General features: G+C 53.9%; 1 protein-coding gene across 1 annotated transcript in view; it reads right to left on the reverse strand.

The window, feature by feature from the left end:
• Nucleotides 1–25,339, reverse strand: part of ZSWIM5 (zinc finger SWIM-type containing 5) — a 98,079-nt gene that overhangs the window by 3,544 nt on the left and 69,196 nt on the right. The window contains exons 2-11 of the mRNA XM_086754093.1: nt 24,149–24,505; nt 15,626–15,774; nt 14,843–14,993; nt 9,449–9,628; nt 7,493–7,669; nt 5,128–5,274; nt 4,027–4,164; nt 3,500–3,760; nt 2,932–3,067; nt 1,450–1,607 (exon numbers count right to left, since the gene is read on the reverse strand). Coding sequence (XP_086610219.1) covers nt 1,450–1,607; nt 2,932–3,067; nt 3,500–3,760; nt 4,027–4,164; nt 5,128–5,274; nt 7,493–7,669; nt 9,449–9,628; nt 14,843–14,993; nt 15,626–15,774; nt 24,149–24,505 — 1,854 coding nt within the window. The remainder of the gene's footprint in view (nt 1–1,449; nt 1,608–2,931; nt 3,068–3,499; nt 3,761–4,026; nt 4,165–5,127; nt 5,275–7,492; nt 7,670–9,448; nt 9,629–14,842; nt 14,994–15,625; nt 15,775–24,148; nt 24,506–25,339) is intronic.

The following is a 25,339-nucleotide window of genomic DNA, read 5'->3' on the forward strand; positions in this document are numbered from 1 at the left end:
AGGGGCTTGGGAAGATGCCCAGTGATGAACGGCTGCAGAAAGGTCAGTTTTCACTTAGCAACATTAAAAAGAAGAAAAAAAGCTGTTTGCTGCACACGTACTGTCTTGCCCAGCAAGTCCCTTCCTTCTGCAAGGCCAGGACAGACTCACTGCAGGGGCTTGGTCCTGGATGTCCCAGGTCAGGCACGCAGCTCTCATGACTGAGATAGGCTGAGATAGCCCCAAAGAAGGGGGGTCCTGGCACAACACCCAGTGATGCTGTGGGTCTCATGCCACAGGAGGTCATGGGTGCTAGAAGGATATGTGATGGCACTAGGAGACAGGACAGGATCTTGGAAGAGGGACCCATCAAGGCACATTAATATCATAAGCCTGCATCTGGAAATCAGGAAATCCTCCTGTCAGCCCCTGTGGGACAGAGGGTGGGGAGAGGGATCTTTGGGATGCGTGCAGACCAGAGATGCCAACATGCCACATCAGGTCTCTCTGCTTTGTTCCAGGTTCATGTTTCTACTCCCATAGTTGTAAACTGAGCAGGTGAACCTCACACAAAACAACCCAACTAACGCACAGCAGTGAAAAACCTAGCGCTGCACCTGGGCATGCAGAGACATCTCGGGTGACTAATAGCTAAAGATATCGCCTCCCACCCAAAACCAGCTGCTTGCACTGACACCAAAATCCAAGCTTCCCTAAAACGGCTCGCGGGGACGTGGGTGAGAGAAGCGGCGAGGACACAGGATCGCATCGGGACATGCTGCAGCAGGGGAATACCTGAGGAAGGGGACAGTGGGAAAAACAGACGTAATCCAACGGCCCTACAACTCCAGCACAAAAACCTCATTCCCATCAAGGGCTGGAAGGAAGAAGACACCAAGGATAAGCCAGCACCACTCAGGTGCCAGCTCTCCATCAGGGCCATGCGAGGCAGGGGCAGGACACCATCAGCCCTGGAAAAGCAGCTAAGAGGAAGAGGGCTGGAAGGGGAGAAGAGGCTGCCGAGGCAGCCAGGCTGGAGCTCGCTGACGGCTCCTTCACATTCCACCCCATAGGGGAAGCAGCACCTCCCCCAACAGGCTGGCAGCACAGTTTGGTGGAGGGTGACGCACACCGCGCGGGACAGCAGCCAGCAGCAGTAACCGCTCGGCTCGCTGGCCCTCGCAGGGCACAAGAAGCTTGCCGTGCCAGTGGGGTTGGTTTCCAGACAGAGACGTTTAATGAAACACCCCCAGCATGAACCCACGGCATGTCAGAGCAGGCACGGTGCAGCATCACCCAGGAGCACTACCTGGGATCCGACGCCAGCTCACTGTGTCCAGCCCGCAGCGGGCTGCCAGTGGGGCACCCAGCCTTATCCCTGCCAGCGCTCTTTTCTCCAGTAAAGTCCCTTTGATGCTCTTGTGCAGCTCTGTCCCATCACCCCCACCCCAGAGCCGGCCCCCCACCAACCTTTGGCTGCCGTGAGCATGGTGGAAGCCAGCTCGCACTGCTGTGACTCCAGGTGCCCCAGGGTGAACCAGCGCGGGTATCTGCTGGGGACCACCGAGACCAGGTGGTGGGGGTGAGTCACGTCGCCGGACGGTGCCGTGGTCTCCAGGACGGGCAGCCTGAAGGGTAAATGGGAGAAGGCAACATCAGACCTTGCCATGGCAGCTCCAACTCAGCCCTGGCTCCCTCTCTCCAAGGCGCTGGCGAGGCGAGGCAGGGGCTACCTGCAGGCAGCTGCCTGCAGTGCTGCCTTTGAAAGCATCCTGCTGCTGTGCACATGTCAGGGCTCCTGAGGCTGCGTGCTCAACACATGGGCATGAGGATCAATCTGAGACTGATTTGAAAAGAGGAGAATGAGCCGTGAAGTGATTTATAAACTTGTAAAAAAAAAAAAAAAAAGCAAAAGCCTCAGGAAAAAAAAAAAGGAAAATCCCTCCTCCCTCCCCGCTCCTTTCATGTCAGAGTGCCCGGCAGAACTCCTGGCTTTATCATCTGGTTCTTCTTAAAATGCCCGGTTATGATCAGAAGCAGTGGCACATTTCCCCAGGGCCTCCGCAGCTGGGTTAGGTTACCTGCTTTTGTGGGGATATCCAAAAGCCTGGAAAACCCACTGGAGAAGGAAACCTAAGGAAGGGGAGCAGGAGTCTCACGTCACCAGCCATAGTGACCAAACCATGTTTGCTCTTAAACTCCTGAGTTGGTGCCGCTGTCATTAACTCGATGGCCAGCTGAGGCCTGCAGGAAATTGTCCCCCCTGGATATGGAGAACATCTAACTGTCTCCACCCTCCCTGCTCACAGCCTTGGGGCACCTGTGGGGCAGCAGAAGTCCACCCTTTCCAGCCCAGGTCAGTGATGCTCCGACACAGGGGGTGCCCAGCTGGGAGCAGGGGACAGACATTGACACAGACGGCAAGGGACCAACGTGCATCCCCAGGGCACTCAGTCCTGCTCCTGTTTGATGGATGGAGGTCTTAGGTCTGGTGGGGTATGGTGTCCCCACCTACTGCAGAGGCTCGTGGATGATTGTTCGTCTGGTGGTCCTCCTGAGCAGCTCTTCCCAGGACAGGGGGATTTCAAAATTTCCCCCAGTGATGGGGAGAGATGGCTCACTTCACCAAGGAAATGCCATAAGAAAGATGATGCTCTGGGCTGGGACTTTTAATGGTGTCACAGGGAGAGGACACTGGGATGCTCTGGGGTTGATGGTCCTTCAAGTATTGACTCTTCCGAGAAATTCCAGCCTTTTCAAGATCCATCCAGCCCCTGCCAAAAAAGTGCAGGGGCAGCCCTACATGCTGCACAGGGTGATCCCAGGGATGGCAAGCTCCAAGCCTGTCTCCGCTCCCATCCCTGCTCTCAGGTTGTAAAGCATCCCGGCTTCCTGGCGGAGCAGAGGAGGGAGGTAAAATTGGGGACAGAGACAGAATAAACATGCACCAACCTCATGGCCCGCAAAGCCAGCTTGTACGCCAGGTCTGCATCGTGGGGCAGCAGGGCAGAGAACAGGTATTTGGCAAAGGTGTGCATGGGGACGCTCTCACGGTGGATGACTTCTCCCAGGCCGCTGAAGGGACCACCTAGGCAGAAGCAGAGCCTGTCAACCATAATTTAGCACAGCAGGATCTGTGGTTGGGGTTTGCACCACCCCAAAGCTTTGAGGATCTGATAAACAGCTCCCTGGTGCATTACTCAAGTTGGATCCAGGGCAAAGGGCTGCTCTTTCCTTTTCTAAAAACCCTTTCAGGTCAAAATCCCTCAGAAACGGAGGCCACGTGCTCAGCACCCTTCTCTGTAACGCCTCTGAGGCGACCTCGCTCCAGGAATGTCAGCAAACTCTTGCTGTGCCAGATGATGGGGCACAGCAGCCATCCCACAGACTCAGCACTACACCCACAGAGGAAGAAGCCAGGATGGGGTCAGCCAGGTGTAAATCTTGGAAAGGGCACCCTGGAGATGTTACCAACACTCAGCTAAGACAAGGAAGCCAGCTAGGCAGACCAAACTCCCACCTTCCAGCAGCAAGATGCACTGCTTCCGCAGGGTCTGCACCAGCACCGGGTCCAGCTCCAGGTCCTGCAGCCGGGCGATGATCTGCTCCTCGTTGCGGCACACCTTGTCCTGGGCATAAAGACCTTCTGGCATCACTCTTTGCTGACCCATCCCCATCAAGGCCACCTCCAAGGCCAGGGACAGGTAGGACTCGCCACTGTCTGGGCTGCCGGTTGCGACGGGCACATGTTGATACACTGGGGGTTTGGAGTCCCCAGCATCTGGAAAGGGAAAGAGACGCACTAGCGTGAGAAGAGTCTTCCTAGGTGGCAGAACCACAGCAGAGAGAAAAACATCTCAACTTCAGAAGCAAGACCTACACTTTCCTTGCTGCCTGCCTTTGGTCACCCAGAGATGATGGATAAGAGCTCCCTGCAGGAGAGGTGGGCTTCACCCTCCTTCCTGCTCCCACTAGGAGATGCAGGAGACCTGAGCCAAGTGCAACAGGATGCACGGCTGACACCAGAGCCTAAAAGACACCCAGTACCTGAAATTTCAAGGCAATTTTCCTCTTCTAATCTACAAGCTTCGGTCAGGGTGAGAAAGAGGCAGCCGATGGGGTTCAGAGGGTGGCCTACCCAGCCCTCCAAGTTGGTGATGGTTGTCGCTCCTCGCTGCAGCAGCTCTGCGAAAAGTGGAACAGAAAGACAGTAAAAGTGAGGACTTTGAAGACAGGTTCTGCACCCAGAGGGGTCTCTGAGACCAGAGGCCTTTTCTTTCCCATGGCCTGGGACACAGGGACCTTCAGGGCTGACTCTGGCACGGTACTTCACAAGGGCAAGGAGCATCTCAGAGCAGCCACCATGCATGCACCACAAACATCAAAGGGAGCAGGCAGCCAATAACAAAAGGTGCCCCTAAGGCCACATAAGATGCAGTGGCTTATTCTCTGTTCCAGGAGGTCACAAGGGACTGCAGAGTCCCAAGGTGAGGTCTATGAAGTAGGACCTGCAGCTTATGGACTCATTCACAATGGTAGCCTGAATGTTTTGGAAACAGAAGCATAAATCTCTCCAGAGATGACAAAGACTCCAAGTGAGTCTTAAAAACTCCATCTTCTGATGATCTCAGGCTGAGCTAGCAATGCATAGGAGTCGCTGACAACCAGCAGCACTGCAGTAACCGAGCCCAGCTCCCTGCCAACTGCAACTGCAAAAGGAGAAACTCTGGGCTTGCCTCCTGGTACAATTTACTCAGCAAATGCCAGGTGGAGGTAGCACACGCCACCAGTTACTGCAGCTCTGCAGACAAGCAGCTCCTCTTCAACGCAGGCACCACTTGTCTGTGCAATTCTTACAGGCAACCAGACACAGGGACAGTGGGAACAAGACCACCCCTACTCCAGCAGACCGAAGATGGCACACACGGGTGTGGTGCACACAGCATGTGGGTACCAACGCAGTCTGGCTCAGGCAATCAGATTCAACAGTTTATCTTTCTAGGGTGTGAGCAATCCCACAGAGCGCTGCCCACCATCAACCTCTGCTGCTCTGGGTGCTCTCTCCCTGAGGTGGAGAAGACTTTCTCAATCAGCTGGGAGACCGCAGCCAGACCTCATGAGACATTCCTCCCATAGCTCTACTCATACCTTTCTTCTGATGTTTATATATTTCCAGCTGCCTCTGCTGCTGCAGTCGCAGGGTGTTGATTATGGCAACAGTCAATCGGAGAGCTTCTCTGGGATAGCCGTGGGAGCGCAGGGCATCCACCCGAGCGCAGGCTGTCGGGACATGTTCTGCAAGGCAAGGACAAACACAGGGGCATGGCTGAGCTGGCGGAGCACAGAAATCCACAGGATGGTACTGATGGGGGGGGGAGAACCTGACAGCATCAGGCTTCAGGGCATTTTCTTCTCCTGATCTTCCCCATGCCCCAGCTAAACTCCTGCTCCCTGTCTTGAATTCATCCCTTTCTCCCTGGCTCCTGGCAGGGATGCCTACAAGGAATATATAACGGGACCCTACCACATTCAACGCACAGCAGCCACGTCAGTACCTAAATCTCCACCTCCACAAACCTCCTCTAATTGGAAGCACTTCCAGCACACCATCGCTGCAATATGACGGCTCCAAACACAGGCTGTTACAACCCTGCCACTCACTTCTCCTAAAATCTGCACAGCTTACGGTGATTTCTCTTATTACTGTGCACCCAACGCTTCTTAGCGCCTCCTCCAACAGCTCTCCCTGCTCTCACCCCGCAGGCGATGATCTATTGGGTGAGGCTGTGCATCCAGCACTGCGCCGGGGACATGGGCAGATTTGGGGTGATGTTTTGAACTGCTTCCCCTTAACGCCTTCGTGGAGCGAGCTCTGCAGACTCCCCATCTCTTCTGCAGCTCTCCTACCTGCTGTTTTATTATTAGGAACAGTCGCATGAAGCCCAGCCCCCGCCCCAAGACTCACAGTTGCTTAGGAATTCACCTGCTCCTGCTGCACATTGCTCACCTGAAATCACAAGCAACTGCGGAGCGGGTTATGACTGAGTGAGAAATTAGCAGGAGCAGATGACATGACATGCTGCATAACAAGCAGCGAAAAAATCTCATTTTCTTGCAAAATGTCCTACCAAGAGGCGGGGGAGAAAGGCAAACACAGAAGATCTCAAATTATGGCAGAAGGATAATTTCTATTCCTGGAAGAGCTCAGAAAGCTTTAGAAACACAGACGACCACCTTCACAAATGGGGCTTCCATGTCCCAAAGGTCGCTTGCAAGGAATATACGAGGAAGAGGTTTCAGAACAAACAAATCTGTAAAAGAGCTTCTTGTTGCTCCCTCTATTCATTTATTAAATGGATGAAATATTCAGTTTCTCGCTGAATTCATCACTGGAAGTTGCTGACAAATCACACTCCCCTCCCAGCACTGTGTCCCTGAAGGGGTGCCAGGAAAGCAAAAGTGCAAAATCTAAAAATCACGGCAAATATATCAGAAAAACACCAACCAGCTGGCCAAAGAGCCCACCAGAACCCAGACTATGCTAGGGACAGGGGAGCTGTGGCCACCACGTCTCTGCTACACAGAGTCCGTGGAAGCACTAACCCACCACCGTTGCCCACGGCTGCACGGGGAGGAGATCTGCTGCCCGCAGCTACACAAAACTCTTCCCATAGTACAAATATCTTCTGCTCCAGCTAAGCTAGCAGAGGTGTACCAGTCACCTTCACATGGGCCTTTTTTAACTGACCTTCTCCTGGCCTTAATAGCAACTGAACACCCATTGCTCCACAAACCACATCTCTGGATGACTTTAAATATTGTCCTCCCATTTGGCTGGGCGACGGCTGACACCAGCACCTGCAGGGGATGACAGTGGTGGGTTTCGACCTTTTCCATGTCCATACGTTCACCTCTTGGGCTGTGAGGACGAGGCATCCATCCTTATGGTGGTGTGGAGGGCTTGCATCTCCCATTTTGGGGTCAATCTGAGGGCTGACAGCCACACCAGGCACCCCCAAAACCTTTGTCTCACTCGTTCTCATCCCAGACATGTCGTTGTCAAGGGTCTGCAGATCTGCCCAAAGTCATGACTTTGCAATAGAGAAGTTGTGTGGCTTGAGGTGCACGGACTAAAGGTCTACAACACAGCTACCGGGTACTGGGCTTGACTGGTCCAGTAGCTCATAAAAGGCTTAATTGTACTGTCTGCTAACTGCCTTTACGAGAAAGCTGAAAAGAGTGTGAGAGCAGAGAAGAAAAAAAATCGAGAAGACACAGCTGTGCTCCCTAGCTAATTTTCAAGGAACTTCAAGTGTCCAGTCCCCCTACACTGCAGGACTCAAGTTCTTCTGCTCACACTACTCCTCAGATGAGGGTGACATCTTCAATCTAGGATGCAGAAGCTTCCAAGGACCCAGAGCAGCAAAGCTTCTTTGGTGCCTTGGGTGGCTTTTCTCCACTAGCAACCCTAGCCACCCAGGCCATGCCAGGGGCTGCTGGTTTGGATGCTCACCTAGCCACAGCGGCTGCCCCTGGGAGTTGAAGAGGAGGCTCTCGCCCTCCCGCTGGTAGGAGGGAGACATGTAGAAGTCACTGCTAATGATGCGCTGCAGGTGGCTGTCCTGCCAGTGGAGGTCACAGCCCTCGATCGCTCGTGTGAACACGGTTCGTCTGGGCCGGGCCAGCGAGTCTGCAAGGAGAAAAACTGTCAGTGCCTTGGTGGGCTACTTCCAGTAACCTCTGCGGGCTGTGCAAGAGGGCTGGAAGGGAGGAGATGGCACAGTCCGAAACCCCACCGCTGCAGCTCCTCTTCAGAGGTGCTCTGTAACTTTACTGACATATTTTAAGCTACTGAATGCTGGACGAGCATTTCACTCTGTCCAGATGGATCAGACAAGAGATTTGTCAAGACAAAAACGCCCGTCTGGAGCAATCCTGCTACGGCTCCAGCCACGCTGGATCACAAGGGCCAAGCACAGTCAGTGGGCTGCAAAACAGGAAGGTCCAAAGGAGATGGAACGCTGAATATTAGGTCCTGCAACCCACAACATGGGCTGAGTTAAACGCATTCAGTGGGGTAAACCAAAAGGCATTGCCCAAAGCTGGTCCAGCGAGGCTGGATAAACACGCTCCAGAAACGACAACAAGTAATTAACCTGAACTTCGCAGGCACCCCGAGGTGGAGAGAAATTAAACAGGTGTCTGTACGCTGAGAACCAAGCCTGCTCACTTTAACAGGAAGGATTTCAGGAATTAACTGTTCTCCTTCAGTAATAAGAGGCTTGCAACAATCTGCAGCAGTATTTGCACGTGCAGCAATATTTGCACGTGCACAATATGAACCCTCCAGGATGTGGGCTGCTTTCAGTGCCCTGCTTAGAGAGGCAGGAGCACGGAGACAAGGGGACGTCCCCGGCACGCGCTTCGGAAACTCCTCACATGTCTAAAAAAAAGTGACCTGCTCAGCCCCGGCAACCTGCCCCGAATGCCAGAGCAAATCCTTGGCAGAGCCGGGAACACCAAGGGGGAGTCCCGGGGCTGGTGCAGGACATGGAGCGAGGCCAGGTTTAAATTAAGCTGCTCCCAGAGAACGCACACGGGGCAGGGCAGCGCAGCGAGTGGCCAGGGCACGCGGTCCTGGCTGCGGCTGGGGTGGGCTGGCAGGACAGGTGGGCTGGCAGGGCGGCCGCGCTCCCAAACCATTGCTGAGGGACTAATCCCACCCAGAAGAGTGAAGTTTCCTTCACAGCACGGCTGCCGCCCCCCTCCTCTCTTCCCACTTTAGCCACACATAATACACCAAAGAGCAATTCCAGTGCAGCAGATGAAGCCACGGTAAGAGCAGTAACTTTCAACTAATGTCTACTTCAGGCAAAAGGAAGGGGAAAAAGCGCTTAAATTTAAAGGGATCAAATGCTTTGTCAGGGGTTGAGAAAATATTTCAGCACAAAGGAACCACACCATAACTACGTTGCTCCGTTTGCGCTCTGCACTTGAACTACATTTAAAATTTCTGGCTAACGACTTGCCTACCACCTGAATCCAAGCCCATGAGGAAGGCACGAGGGCTGGGAAAGGGGCTCTGCATCATCTCCAGCTCCTCACTCTCACATTACAGCCAGGGCTTCTGAGCTCAGATTCGCTCCAATTCAAGCAGCACTGGTTTTCTGTAAAACTCCATACCAAACGTGCACAGACCCAAGGTGTCTAAACTCCCCCAAGGTCAAATTGCCTTAAAATGGCCTCTAATTTGATGCTCAAAATACAAGTGACTTCACCCAAGAAGCAGCAAAGAGCCAAACATTTCCAAGCGTATCTAAAAGCAGCATCTGTAAATAGAAATGTTTTGTATTCCCGTGACTCCCAGACAGATCCCAGCAGGTGAACTGAGATCTCTTAACTCTGGGGTGAGTTTTGGACCCAGCCCCTGAGGCCACCGGCTGCACTTCCACTCCCTGCCTGTACTCACCTTGGCTGTGGCTGGAGCTTTGCGTAAGCGCGTTGGTGATGTTGGGAAGCTCGTTACCGTAATTGCCATCTTCCAGGGGACAGACATCCATCTCGCCCCACTTGCGCAGCTGCCGGAGCCAGCAGGACTTCTCTTCCAGCTTGCAGTGCGGGTTTAACACCACACACACCCACAGTGCCCCTAAACAAAGCCAAGAAATCAAGGAGGTGCCACCATCATACCAGCGGGGCAAAGCTCTTCTGCTGTGCGCTCGTCATCAGAGGCTGCAAGGTTTCACTGGCGTTCGTAAACTCATTTCAGCATAATGCACGGGCCCAGGAGGGGGATTTAGACAGCTTTTAAATAAAAGCAAAACTCCTCTGTAATGAAGCTAAATTATAATCTCATGAGATGGGGGACAGTGGGGAGGAGGGAGGGAGAGAGTGGCTGTGTATGAATTTGTGAGTGCTTCTGTCTGCCAGGACAAATCTAGTGTTTGAACTACACATCAAAGCGTGCTTAAAAACACCCTGGCAAGCTGCAGAGTCTGTATCTCCAAAGACTAACCTGATTTTGATCCTACCCACGTTCCAAGTGCTTTAAAGCCTGCTCTGAATGCTATTTCATCTGCCATTGTTCTTCAGGCCATTTGCATTCAACTATTTAAAAAGAAGATTTGGTGTATTTTCTTCCCCCCAACACCATTTTTTATTTTTTAATCTCCAGTAGCCCCCAGCTTGCACGTGAACCAGCAGAGAAACCTGGAGCTTGGCTTGATGTCTCGCAGGCAAGAGCCTTCCCAGATGTGAGCCCTCTGGATCTCATCAGCAGGACGCCCATGCTGACACCCTCTGGGTCAACCATGGGACCTCACAGGCCTGACGATGCTATCTGTTGCGCGAGAGGCAAAACCAGGCCCAGGGATATCTGTCGTCATTAAGATCCAACTCACCCTTTCACAAGACAGGGCTGACGCTGGTGTGGCTAACCGAGCCTTGCCGGCCTCCCGGTTCACACACTGCTCTGAAAAGGGTTGCAGCAACCCAAATAACTGCAAAACCATGAATTCTCCTCTAGCTAATTGCACTTCCGCCCAAATTTCCCTGCAAGGCTGCCAGGATACAGCGTGCTCCCTCTCTCATGCCTGCCCCGCGGGGTGGGATGGCTGCGTGCTGGCACAGCTGCGGAGCGCGATGTCCCTGGGGATCCCCCCGGGCTGAGCAGCCCATGCTGATCCTCTCTGCCCAAGTCAGATCCTGCCACACACGTGGAACAGCTCCGCCTCCTGCAGAAACGCTCCCCCCTGCCTTTCCTCCATGGGTCCAGCAGGGACATGGAGCAGCTCCCTCCTCCCCGCTTGGCCACTTGCTCTCCCCCACCTCTCCATCACTCCCAGAGCCAAAGTTCCCATCCCAAAGTGACAGCCAGCAGCTAGATACCACCCCACGCGGCCCTGCTGCGCAGCGAGGGGATTCCTCCACGTGCCTGAACCATCTCCCTCGCTCGTTGTGTTTTGTGCAGCAGCTCCACAGCTGCACAGCCAGGCCATGGAGCCAAACAGCCCCGAGCAAGGCTGCGACTCCAACACAGGCAGCCGGCGCAGCCGGTCCCTTTTCCAGGCAACACAAGGCAAAACCAGGCTGAGCAGCAATGTCTTGAGTCCAGCTCCACTCCAGTGTCTCCCTGCTCTGGGTTACAGATGAACTTTGGTGAGGCACCTCCTGGGACTCATCCTCTGCCAGTTGGGATTTGTGGATATATTTGGTTCAGATCATGAATAAGGCGTGGAGGCTGTGCATGTCTGGCTCCTCAGAGCAGGAGAGACACCACGGCGTCACAACGCAGATGGTGGCAGCAGCATTGCATCCAGGAACAGGCATGGGAAAAGCAGTGAAGATCAGCACATACTCCAAGTGTCCCTCACCCTGTCCAGCTTCATCCATGTCTCAGCTCTGCTGCTCCCAGGAAACCCTACCAAAACCCTGCTCCTTTCTGATGAACAGCGGGGAATAAGACTTTTGAGCTGCAAAGTCAGTGATTAATGCACATGCAAGAGAAGAGCCATCTCCTCAGGGGCTTCGCGGCCCATCCCTCCCAGAGCAGGTCTATGTCACTCACTCCCAGGCTCCACAGGGGCTGCACGGACCCATCCTTGAAAAAAAATCACCCCAAGGGCATAAAACTCCCCACCTCCTTGGGTGGGTGTGAGCTAAGGCCTGTGCTCGGCTCCTGGCGCTGGGCACCCTGGGACTCCAACTGGTTTTGGGGATGCACTTCCCACCAGCGCTCCTGCCGGTTGTCATTGCCCCTCTTCACCCGCTCCAGGGCTGCCTGTGCAAAACGCAGCCTCCAACGATTTTGGCTCAGGCCCCTGATGGCGCAGAGCAGCTCGGCTGACAGGCGGTAACAACGCTTGGTGCTCTGGCTCCACCGCCCCCAGGAACGAGATGCACCCGCTGGATTTTTGGCTCCCACAGCTTGACTAAGATTCGATCCTCGGAAGCCTCATGACTTTGCAGCCTATTTTTGGGAGCCCTCCGAGGCATCCTTTGCCTGCCAAAACGCTGTTCCCCTGGCTCTCCTGCAGCAGGGGAGATGTGGCAGGGAGGTGGGGACAAGGCAGGGAAGAGGGATTCACATCTATCTCGGCCACAATCGCTATCTGGGAGATGGAGAAGACGGGTTCTCTGAGCCCTACGGTCAACTGACACCAGCTGACTCCTGTCCTGAGCTGAATCGCCGTGCTGGGTCAGACTCTCTGTCTGTTCATACACTGCAGAAACCTTCATCTGAACTTTCCGATGGCAGGAGGTTAAGCGGGGAACAAAGCGCCAGATCATGATTAAGTTAAGCCTCTAAACAAAAATGCTTTTGGATGATGGGGCTGCGTGCAGGGACGGGGTGGGTCGGAGCCTTCCCAGCCCAGCGGTCCCGGCTGCCGGCCCCAGAGAGCATAGGCCCTCCGATCCCGTGCCCAAGTTTCCAAACCATCAAAGAAATTCTCCTGTTTCCCACAGGGTTGCTCCCGGCTTAATCTGCTGAAATTCCCCACTGTAAACAAGTGGCTGAGATAAATAAACCTGTCTCCAGGCAGATTAAGGTCAGGCTGCACTTCAGCTGGTTTTTCGTCTATTTTTTGTAATTAGGCTTTAATCGTAAGTACTAATGCGCCAGGGCAAATACTCCCACGCCACAGAGCTCTCCATCCAGCAAGCCCTTCCTTTGGCTCCCCAGCAGACGGGGCAATAGACGTTCAGTTGGCAGCTCATGCGCAAGCAAACTATGCCCTTCTTATTTTATTTATTTATTTATTTTTTTAAAACTCTGAAATCCTGCAAAATCCTTTACATTTTCCCCAGCATAAATCCACAATCTTCTTTAAGGCTGATCTTCTTCCAATCCCACGCAAGTCTGTGATGCAGTCTTTGCTAAAATCAATGATTAATTATTAAACACGTGCCCAAAATAATTTCTGTGAGGCCCATTTTTCCCTTCCATGTGGCAGGGGAATGCAGTCTGTGCCGGGGCTTCCCACAGCTGCTGGCAATAGGCCCCTCATCCCTCCCTTTGGCAGCACAGTGGTAACACCGGGCAGCTTTGGCATCCACAGCCCGCAGGCGGTCGGACAACATGTCTTCACCACCCTGGCTACCGTTACCTGCCCAGTGACGGTTTGGGACATCTCTCCATGTTGCTGATGTTCGTTACAGGTGAGGACCACCAGCTCACTGCAGCTCTGGTCCCTTCGTGCCTCCACCCTTCCTTCAGAGGGATGCTCTGTTCCTACAGCAAATGCTGCCCAAGGTCCAATCCAAAAGGCTTCCGTAAGACGGGGGGAAATATTCCCTGCACTGAGTATAATCCACACCCATCCTGCCCTCGAGCTGTTTCTTGGACCATCATCACATCCTCTGCAGGGGCTTCTCTTCAGCATGGAGATGCTCAGACCCTCCCGCGTGACATGCCTACGCCAGGCAAGCCGCTTGCTCTGACGTGCGTTGGCTGGCACCAGGCTTCACCTGCTGTCACGCTGATCCAGCCTTGGAAGGGCTCCGACGTTCCCTAGCCACCTTGCCATCTGCTGACGGGGACGTGCTGTCGCCTCCTCCCACTCCACCGACCGAAACTACATGCGCCAACCTGGTCCTTGCATGGTTAAGCCAGAACTGAAACCCAACCACTCCCCCCTCGTGTGTGCGGGAAGGGAGGGCTCTTGGCTTGGATAGCGGGTTTGAAATCTGGCCAAATAATCTGTAATTCTGGGCAAATTGCTTCCTGCGTCCAGGCCTGCCCAGACACCCATCCATTCACATTTCACCAATGTGTTTGCTTTCTTCCATGTGGAAATTCTGGCTTGCTGGATTTGGCCACCTCTCCAGGATCCTTGCACATCCAGCCATCTAGCTGCAGCTTCCCAAAATCCTGGAAATAGCTTCTTGGCAAGCAAGCACAGATGAGCTCTCCAGAGCCGGCATGGTTATTTCCATCCAGGGAACTTCACACAGAAGCAAGACATCCCACCCCTGCTCGGCCCTTGTCTGCGCAGTTTGGCCAGGCTCTCTGGTCTCATGGCTACATTTGCATTTGGTGGGCGCTTGGTAGGAGGATCTGTGATCCTAGCTGCAGTTTCAGGTGCTCCAGACTTTGGACCACCCTCGTCCTTCTTTCAGCCCTACATCATCCCTTTGGTACCAGCCTACGAGCCCTTGCCCTTACACAGCATCTCCTACCAGCAGGCTGCAGAAGTTCAAATCCACTTGGAAAACTATGGCACAAGTCAAACTCTTCACCCAAGATCCCAGATGTCCAGGACAGCCCAGAACTGCTGGGTTAACTCCACCAACCAACCTCCCTGGGCCCACGTAATCTAAATGTTTTATTCTAATGACGTTACAGTGTCAGCCAGCTGAGCCGGTATCTAAGGTACTTAGCTAGAATTATCCAGAACTGCATTTCCCTTAAAGCCAGGCTCTGCGCTGGCCATCCTGCCCCCCTCATCCTGGAAACATGCACCAGAGCAGGCAGAAATCTGTTAGACAGGACAAGACTTGACAGTCTGTCTTTCCCTCTCTGGATCACAGTTCCTCCAGGAACAGCACTTCCATGTCCAGGCTACATCCAGTCCCTGGGGCTCACCAGCCCCTGTGTCCTCCCCTGCAAAAGCTTTGGGGCAGCACACCCATCATCTTTGACTCTTTTCCAGGAGAGGGGCTTGCTTAAGGTGTTGAACTGTGTAGTCTGGGACTGATCTAGCTGCTCCACCAGGATTTCCCCAGCAGGGGACAGAGCAAGCTCCTGGCATCTCTTGGGGCCTCTGCTCCCAAAAAAGAGCCCCAAAAGCCTGTGGGATGATGTCTGCTGGCCTGGCAGCCCAGGCAACCCTGCTGCTGCTCTCTGCAAGGTGGTGACCCTTACCCAACTCATCCCAGAGCTGCCGGCACTTCTCCGTTATGCCTGTCCCCTGCTGCCTCCAGAGGGAGAGACGAGGATCGGCCATGAACTGCTCCGTTATCAACGTCAGCATCCTGGCCCCGTTCGAGTCCCTCATGCGCAGCATCTCCCGAACCTGGAAAGGACAGAGAGAAGGTCTTTGGTGAGATAAGCCATGGTCCCTTGGAGGTGTTTTAAGATATGGTCTGGCTGGCAACCCTCAGCTCCCTCAGTCTGGAAGTCCAGACTGTAAATATACGCACTCACACAGATATATGCATATGATGTATAGTCTTATAACGTAAGACTCAAGCAATGGCTGTGACCTGACTGGTTGGAGTCCAACTGAGTAACAGACACAGTCTAGGCTGTGCAGATGACCAGGCAATCAAGAACATAAAAAGAAGGCCCTTCTGCAAGGGAAAAGAAGAGCCCATAGGCTGGTGCCACCTCTCCACGGCCTTGGTAGGCTCTGCAGGGTTGGCTTTCCCTGCATGGTGCTGATGGGGAGATGGGAGAAAGCCTTCCCTGGTGCAGGGATCACAGCAAGCCCATCACGTGGGAGGAAGGGAACTGCCAGGAGAGCGAGTGAGACAACCCAGGCCTGACCCAGAGCCTGGATTACAACCGCCTGCTCTGCGACCGGGCGAGAAGGCACTGGAGCAGAGATTCCCAGCTGTGACGGGCACCCTGCCAGGGCAGCCAGCGAGCTGGCAGCTACGTGACGCGGCGAGAGGAGAGGGGAGAGAGCAGACGGCTCCTCCTCACCTTGGCAAACATGGAGTTGAGCTGCTTCCCCGAGCCGTAGTACCCTCCCTGAGATAGGAACAGCTTCACCTGCTCTCGGACCTGCTCCTCGTCCAAGTGCCAGCAGTTCTCGTCGTCGATGCTGGCCCCAGCAGTGGGGTCAGGAGCACCTGGGGAGGGAGGAGAAAAGAGACAACTGTGTTTAAAGCAGCAGGGTCAGCAGTCCCACCAGCAAGAAGAAGAGGACTCACCTCTATTTTATCAGCTCAGCCATGGAAAACCAACCAGGTTCCCAGGCAATGAGCCCCAGCTGACAGCATCATGCTTTCCTTCCATGGTGGTGGCAACAGCCGTCAGGAGGGATCCTGCCCACAGGGCTAACGCCTAGCCCCTCTCCCTCTGCATCCCAGATGAACTGAGGCAGAGAAGAGCAGGGACTTGCCTTCCTTCAAAGCCCTAGGGGTGCAGTCACAACATCTGCAGCGCCCGGAGCGCTTCTCAGCTCCAGGGATCGCCCAGGGTGCTGCTCCTCCTCCTCCTCCTCCACATCACCAGTTTGTTTAAGCATCAGTAAAGCTCCAATTCCTGCAAGCCCTTCCCCATGTTAGGAACCATCTAACAGAGGCTCTGGAGTCCCAGGTTAAATGCCAGGTCCTGTCCCTCACTCTGGCTCTAGTGAGCAGCCAGAAGCACAAAAGGGAAGAGAAACTCCGCTTTTTGGCTCTCTGCTTTTGAGTTCTGCTCTACAGAAACCCCTGGGTGAAAACCAGTGCCCAGGAGGGACCATGCAGCTGGAGGATGCTCCGCTCCACTTTGGTCAGCTTCTCCGATCTCATCTCCTTCTCGAGCAAGGAAGGGAGTCAGCACAGGAAGAGCAAGGCGCTGCACAGACAGCCAAGGGATGCTGTAGCTGACACGTTCCCAATTAAATCTTAACAGTGTCTTCCCCACTCAGCTGGGACCTGGCTGGGGAGCACGGATACAGGTTGGGATGCTGTGCACGCCCCAGCCCCATGCAGTGCTGAACCAGGAGCTCAAATGCAATTCATGAAAATCAAGCTCCAGGATGCCTGCTCAGCAGGGAGACCGTCTCTTCTTGGCTTGTAAGCGAGAGGATGTCAACCTGAGGGGTTTTGCTCCTTCGGCAAAGGCTGAGAATGCTCCTGACCCGCTAAGATGGAGCTATTTGTATTTAATGTCCTTTACAAAATCCCTTTAATTTCTGCTAACAGTCACTGCCCAAGAGCGGTTCCAGCAAGCTCTAGGCGCAGCCTGCACTGAGCTGAAGGGAGAGTAGGATGCTGCTCCCTCTGCAGAATAATTTATAGTCGACAGAACCACATAATTGGGATGGGAGCTGAAGCAGCAGAAAGGAAATCATGTCTCCCGGATGAGCATGAGGGCTTTTGCCTACAGCCCTGTGTGTGCCCTGATCCTGGTCCCCCGCCGCTGGCGGCCAAACCCCGGTAAGCCACAAGGGACCACCATGCCAGGGAGTCCATCCTGGCCATTTCAGCTTTTCCATGCCTTTTCCTTCCCTCCCCCAACCCCGTCCTTATCTTGCAGATAAAGAGCAGACAAGCCAGCGATTATCCCCTATCAGGAACCAATGACTAATCTGTCTACCAGCAGCGCTTATCCGGCCCCATCACCAAGGTATCCCAGACGCTCCCACTCTTAATATCCTGCTCCCTGCCACCCCACCCACCGCTCCCAGCTGCAGCTATCCAGACTGGCCAGGTCACCTCAGCCGCTTCCATAGGGTCACCTGGCTGGATCCCTAGGGACCAGGGGGGCACAGACACCTCGGGTGAGCCACCCCACCCAAGCTCAGCCCATCCTTGGTCCCTCACCGAGGCTGCTGTGACCGACAAAGGTGGAGGAGTGAGCAAGCTGTAAAAAGTGGCCGCATTTTTTGTGGGGTTCCCAGGGTTACCCTCGGTGCTCGCTGCTCACACATAGCGTTAGCGACGGAAAACCCAAGCAGCGAGGAAAGAAGTGTGCTGCTAAACAAAACCTCCTCCCTCCCACGCAACACATTGAGCACTTCGCACGTTGGGGTTCAGGCCGCAGCCAAATTAGTAACGTGCCTCCCGCGCCTCCAAATAAAGCCCAAATTTGCTTGTAAATGTGCTTCGCTCTCCTATAAAAGATTCAGGGAGAGGGTTGTAATAGCAGATTCCCACACGTGCCACACAACCCAGCAGATAACAGGCTGCCCAATTACGCTGGGGAGCTGGATAAACATTTAAGAGCAAACAACGGGATTTGTGCAGGGTTTAAATATTAATGGCAGGATTTGTCCACTTCCCCTTGCCAATGTTCACACCGTGGGGGCTTCGGCAGCGGCACGCTGTGACGCAGCCGATGAGTGATTCCATGTCTCCGCTCCAAAGGAGCAGGGAACGGCATGTAAAACAGCCCGGTATCTGCATAACACGTTTCTCATATAGCAGCGTTCCTGCTCCAAAGAGCCCCGGTTCAGATGTGCTGGATTTTGGTCCTGCCGGATTCAGATTTAACGAAATACCATCGCACATCTTGAGTGGAAAGAGCGTTTCATCAGCCCCGTTTACACTGGCTGTAGAAACAGAGATAAAAATGCAATCCATCAGAGGAGAAGCAGGACTCCCCCCTCGCTGCAGGCTCGAGGTTTAACTGTTTGACAGCCAAGCGAGACTTCTCCAGGGGGATACAAAGGCTGAGAAATCAGGACTGGAAAAACCTACAAATTAGAAAACAGAGTGAAGCCAGGCATGGAAAATTCAACGTCTTGCTCAGAAATTAGCTGCCCAACATGAAGAAAGCAAAAACCACTGATGGACCAGAAAGCAGCAGGTTTCCAGGGCTGAGGAGGTGATGGGACCATGTGGCTCATGCCAAGGCATTAACGCATCCCAGACCCAAGCCCATGAACCCATGAAGGGGAGATACATCAGCCAGGTGGCATGGGAAGCAGTCCCAGAGTGTCTCACATGGAGCAGCAGCAGCAACACTTAGAAAAAAAGATATTTATTAATTTTAACCAGTGCCTAGAGCTGATAAACTGATGGTAAAAGCAACCCAGGGATAGAGGTGGCTGCCCTGGCATCTCCCTCATGGTCACGTCCACCCGCCAACGCCAGTACCCGCTGGTGTCTCAGGGTCTGGCCATCCTGGCCCTGGGTTTGGTGGTGCCAGGGAGGGCTCTGCCAGTCGGCCGAGCCGCAGCCACCCAGAGCAGGGCTGGCCATCATGGTAGCAATTGACAAGGGCCATCTCATGACTGCACGTGGTGGCATTGCTGAATGCCTCCGGGCCGCCTCACCGGCATCCGGAGAGAAAACAGACGTGAAGGAACAGCTCGGGGCGGAGGAGAACATGGACAAATAAACAAACAGAGAAAACCTCGGAGAGAAAATAACCAGGCACCAGAAAGGAAATGAGCTCTAACGAGGGATTAAAAATAGCAGCAAAGCCAGGAGTCAAGCTCCGCCAAGGCTTCTGGTTTGTTTTCAGGAGGAGGCAGGTTGGATGGAGCCTCCAAGGCGGCCTGAAGATTCACACCCATTCGACAGCGATGGTGCAAGTGAAGCCAGACCAGCTCCCAGTACAATGGCCGGGAGCTCTCTGGTCCAGCTGGTACCAACGTCGGGTCCAGCTGCCTTTGCCAAGGGTGCTTGCCCTTGTCAAGCACCGCACCCATGTTCTGGGGTAATTCGGGAGCCCCAACGGCTCTGCAAGACAGAGGAGAGGAGCCTTTCTCTCCAGCACTCAGGTGTGCTGTTTCCCCTTAAATTCACATCAGCTCAGCAACATGAATCCCCTGGAGACCTGACCTTCTCCTCCTATCCAGGAGGAAGGCAGAATTTCAAATAGATTTACCAGCGCTGCCCTCCAGACACTGTCGTGGGACGACCTCAAAGTTAAAGACTGCCTGTGGACTCCTCAAAAATTAGCCCTGGCTCAGCGAGACAGGACAAGCAGGCAGGGACTTCCCGTACAGCCGACTTGCTGTGCACAAGGAACAAGACAGGCCAACGAATGAAGGGCAGTATTAGCCCAGGAGCTGAAGGAAGGGCTCGAGGTGCTCAAGAATACATCTGTGACAGAAGTGAGAAGATAAGGCAGAAGGCTCCTTATGGTTTTTGCATGAGGAGATATGCTTTTCCCATGCCAAAGTCTGAGGGGCTACTCCCACTAAGAGTTTTCTGAAGGTCCGCTCCTCCAAGGAAGCTCCTAAGACCCCGCAGGACCACAGAGGCCCCTTGATGATTCACGCTGACTCTCCGCTGGCCTGTCCTCTTGCCGCTGCACTGCAAGACAGCAGATGTTTCTGTGGCTTTTCCCCCTTCCAGCCGAGAAGAGCATCCCAAGCCTTTCGGTGCCATCAGCTGAGCACCACAGACGCTGTGTCACCCACTGGCATTTCCCTGGGGCAGACAGATCGCCCTGACCACGTCTCCTGGGCTGAGGGTAGCAGTTCTCCCTGCCACGGCTGAGCCTCGCACAAACGGGGCAAGTTACCAAGCCGCAAACACCAGGCCTGCCAAAACCTCTTGCTCCTCACCCAAGGAAGCGGGAGACTTCACTGATGAGGCCTTTAGGCCCCAAATCTTCCGGGCCCATAGGCACTCTCAGTCCTTAAGAGCTGTCTCTCCCTTCTTTAAGCTTCTAATTAAAGATTTTAATGACCACTGTTTCTGGCCCTATGTTGGTCTCCACCAGCCTCCTCTCCTTCCTTGGCCACAGACTGCTTTTGCACTCAGGGAGAATCCAACATTTGCCTCCAAAGCCCAGACATCTCCATCAGGCACAAAGGATGTATCTGAAACAGCAGCTTTCCCCCTGTACACCCCACACTGATCCTGTCTTCCTCTTAAAATAAATTTGAATCATTTGCTACAGGCATAAGCCAAAACACAAGAGGATATGAATGCTGCCTCCCAAGTCTGCTGGTTGACTTGGACCCTGTGCACCCATTGCTGCTGGACGCGGGATCCACGCTGCAAGAGTGGGAAACCCAGCTCAGAAGCATTGGTGCTCCTGAGTTCCCCCTCCTCCACATTGCTTGCTTTTGCCCCCAAAATCTCCCTCGCTGCCTGCAATTCCCATTTCAGCTCTTTTTCTCAAGCCTTACCCTCTCCGACACCTCCTGGCCCTGTCTGCAGTACCTCACTGTACCAAAGCAATCACTCTGCGCTCCTCATTCACACCTCAGAAGACATTCTTCCCATGGTTCACGATGGTAGAACACAAATCCCCCCAACAGCAAAGCTGCATCCATCCCCAGCATGTCCCACTATGGCTGGTGGCCCTGAGCCCCTTTCTCAGCTTGCGTTTCGCCTCAGCCAGGCTGGCCCCACAACAAACCAATGTGAGCCCTAGGAGGATCCTCTGGGAAGAGCGAAGGCAGCAGGGTGCCACGGTGGCCATCACCAGCCGCTCGTCGCTCTGTTGGGAGAGCTGGCTGTTGGATCCAAGCTCTTCGGCTCCAGGTCCTGGCTGCCCCCAGCAGCCACCCCACCAGGAAAGCCCAAGCAGCCACGGCTCTTGGCCAAGTCTCTGTTGGTTCAAAATCACGTTTGCTGGCGCAACGACAAGCTTGCAGCCTTGCTCCGTGACAGACAGTCACGTCGCTGACTTTGTCCCCAAGCAGGAAGGTACTCAGGGAGGGGACAGAGCAGAAATGAAACCCACCCCAGTCTCCTCACTCCAGCTGCCGCTTCAGACGCCGAGCGTGGAGGTGTCAGACACGTGAGACGCTCCCGCTGTGAGCGCGCTGCCCTTTGCTGCCGGCTACGAGAGCAGAAACGTAACCCGCTTAAGCAGGCAGAGGTCAAGTGGGGAGCAGAGCAGCAGGCACACCTAGGCTCTCTGCTTGGATTGAATCCTTCAGGAACACGTGAGCGCCTTGGCTGCGCTCCGAGACTCCATCACTACTGTATAGTTTGCATTTCCTTCTAGGAAGGCAGCCGGGAAGATCGGCATGCAGCGCACAGCCCGCGGCTACAGACTCCTGCAAGGAACAAAGCTCCAACGCCCTGAGACGGGCGCACCAGACAATGGCCTGTAATTTTCTTTGCCATTCAGGTTCTGCAGGGGAGAAGGAGCAACCCTGAAAGCCTTATTTTACAAAGCCAGACGATCTCCTTGCACAAGCAGCGTTCCCCAGTGAGCCCAGAGTGCTCCCGAGGTGATGAATCGGCTCTGCCATCCCACCACGAACGTGGAAGGAGCAGCCCTTTCAGTGACCAGAGGCAGGCAGGGAAGACTTGATGTTGATGTGAAGCTCAACAGACCTCTCCTCGGAAGAAATGGGGGTAAAAAAGAAAGGATTTTTCTGGAAAGGCTGTTCTTGCTCCAAGGCGTAAAAATCCTGGGTGCCCAGCGCACACACTGGGTTATTTGTTGGTCTGCACAAGTTGCTGAAAGCCAGCTTGGCCTCAACCCAGAGGTGAACAAATGTGTGATCCCAAGGGTCTGAACTAGACACGGCCAAGAAATGCATGTGTAAGCCCGCAGAGCTCTATGTAAAGCACACCTTGAAGAATTTCAAATCCCAGGATCAGAAACCCTCTATGAATGTGTGAACTGCAGTTGGGAAGAGCAAGATGGGGGAAAATTTGGATCTCTTAACTGGAGCCCCCAAATTGCTCTCACGTAGGCAGCCCCACAGGCCTGCAGCCCTTCCTCGCTCTGGGCTCCTCGCTCAAGTAGCTCTGCGACATACTGCGGCTGTGCTTCACTGGCGGGACGGGGAGCGCAAAGCTTGCTCAACGCTGACCAGGATCAAGAGCTGAAACCCTGGATGACACCACTCTGAACTTGAATGTGAGGTTTTTTGAGCCTTCCTTTTCACAGGATGTGACATCACTGAGTTTTATTCCATCTTAAGATCATCTTAGATCATCTCATCATCTTAAGGCCGATCTGCATCCTTCCCCAGGATGAGACTCGGCTGTAGTCCTCCTTGCAGACACATTCACATGGGTGTCAGATAGGTGCTACCTTCTGCTGGGTAAGTCAATGTGTCTCTGTTGGTTCAAAATCGCAGGCTGGAGCGCGTGAATTTACATGAGTATGAAAGGACAGAGAATTTTTGCTTTGTTTTATAAAACCACTTGTAAAAACAAGAGGCAGATATTGAACCGGAGCCAACATCTGTATCTTTGTAAGACTCAATCACTAGCCTTTTGCTGACTCCAGAGCAATAAATATTCAGAGCCTTAAAAGCTTTTCTTCAATCTGCTTAGGAGAAAGCAGCCTCAAACAATGGCCAAGAAGGGATCTCGCCCAGCCCCAGCTTCAGTGGATCAGCTCAGGGAGGGAGCAGACCTCACCAGATTCTTGAGTACCACAGCTCCTCATTCTTTTTTAATGACAAAAAATGAAGAAACCCCCGCCCCAGTCAGTAATTTAGAGCACAACCACACACTCAGCAGATGCGGCCCAGCGAAGAAGACAAAAAGCCTCTCCCAAGGTAAAAGCAGGAACGACCAGCTAGAGGGAGGGGAGAGGAAAATATCTGAGATCAGAGCTGCCATCACCTCTGTGGTGGAGGTGGACCCCTGGCCTCACCTCTACATGTGGATTCAACCAGTTCACATGCTATTTTAGGCTGCATATGGGGCTTTTCATCTTCAGAGTACTTAACAGGCATGTGTTAATCCCCACAACGCCCTTCCATGGCAGATAAGTGTTTATTATCTCCGCTCTACAGCTGGTGGGACAGGCGCGGTGGGGAGTGGCTCATTGTTGCAGACCCTGGGCAACCTCAGCTCCTGGGCTCCTTTGAAAGACATAGGACGAGCGCCCGGCTTGAGGTGATGAAGGGATCCCCAGGGCAGCTCCCCAGGGAGCCTGGGCCACCTCCTGGGCCAGTGGGCAACTGAAACAGGGCTGGGATGGGCACTGTCCCCCACGCAGTGCTTTCCAGGTCAGGAAATCAAAAGCATCTTCCAAACACAAAGCCCCAGGACACATCTCCGCTGCCTTTGTGCAGTAGGTCAGGACAGCGGCGCTCATTTATTATGGGCAAATTAACGCCCATGGAGATTAAAGCTTTATCTCCCGCCAGCTCAGTTGCATCTGACTTAGCAACGTGCAGGGCCGGGCTGACACCGAGTCCCTGCACGCTCGAAAAGCCATGTCCCCACTGAACCTCATGCTCTTCAGGGTACCAGAACCATGTCCTTCTGTGTTGGGGCTAAATATGCTCCCTTCGTCCACCCTTGGCTTCTCCATCCTACCCTGCGCCATGCCTCGTGCACTGCCAGTGTGCCTGTTCTGCCCTCTGTTACCTGTTAAAGCCAGCATTTGACAGACAAACACATAAAGAAGAACAGAGGGCAGAACGGGGACATGTGGCCAATGCTGATGTGGTCCCAGCACCCATGCTTTAACGTCAGTTTGACACAGCCACCTCTCTGTGCTGCCACAGACAAAGAGGAGTCCACCACCATCAGTGTGGAACCACCACCCCCGACACACAGTGGGTACCATCCCAGCCCCAAATGCAGAGTGAATCAGTGCTGAACCACCCAGGGAGGGAGGAGGAATTACCGTGCACTTGGTTGATCTCCGAGTTGGACGACAGGATCTCATCAGCCAACTTCTGGGCGGTGGGCAGCACCTCGGTGTGGTGCGCCGTGATCAAATACTGAACAAACTTCTGGAGCTGGTCCCTGTTCATCTGGAAAAGGGTCTCTGAGATGGGAAGACGGAGTTTGACCTGGTCCGGCTTGCGGATCCTGTACAGCGAAAGTGCCACAACGTGGGCACAGTAAAAAATGTCCTTGTTCCCGCAGCCGCATGTCACTGAGGTGATTTTGCAGCGGTCAAAGCTGATGGCCACCTTGTAGGTCATCTCTGGTTCTGTCGCAGTCGCTGGCTCTGTTACCGTTCCACTGAGGTGAAACCCTGGAGAGGGAAAGGAGAATAAGGAAAGGCCACGTTAGCCTCCCTCTGACCATGACCATCCATACAAACTCTGGAAGGTGGACAGGGCCAGCCCAGACCGTTTATGCATCGCGGTGTCAAGGAGCGCACCACCCAACGTGTACCATCCTGGTAGCTAACACCCAGCCTGCACAGAAACGCAAAATGTACAAATGCACCAATGCACACATGCAGCCAGACTCACTGGCAAATTTATTTAACAGCCAAACCCTCAGGGGAAGAGCAAAGCTGCTCGGTTCCCATTTGTTTAAGAGTGTCTCAGACTGCTTCTCTCCTGGGAGTCATCTTCATCCACGCCTCCCTCTCGCTGAATTTGTAACTTATGTGAGCAAGGGCTGGCAGAAAAAGGCCAGATTTTTTTTTTTTTTTATGAGGCAGACAAAAAAAACCCACAAATCAAATGCAACACAACTCCAACTTCAGTTCCTCAACCAGGTACAGCGCTCCACGGCAGCTCCGAGCTCTTCCATGCAGCGTGAACAAGGAGCAGGGATGGGAACAACGCACAACTTGAACCGCTGGCTGGGGGAAACTGTTTGTTCCTTGAGCTCCACAGTATTTGCTGCTCCCCTGCAAGCTCTTGAGTTTTCCCCAGAGTATCGTGGCCAGGAAGCCAGTCGCTCACCAGCACGATCCCTACGCTAGGCTGCAGGGACAGCCCAAATAGCTCACACAAAATTTACAGTGCTCCCGACAGCCCCCACCGTGCCGCAGGGGAGTGAGGAGCGCAGAATGGGCTCAGAAGGTCCTCTGGATCCAAGGAAGGTGGATGCACCAAGCAAGTGAGGGATAAAG

Source organism: Chlamydotis macqueenii, chromosome 8 (assembly GCF_036417535.1).
Source record: "Chlamydotis macqueenii isolate bChlMac1 chromosome 8, bChlMac1.mat, whole genome shotgun sequence".
Lineage (NCBI taxonomy): Eukaryota > Metazoa > Chordata > Aves > Otidiformes > Otididae > Chlamydotis > Chlamydotis macqueenii.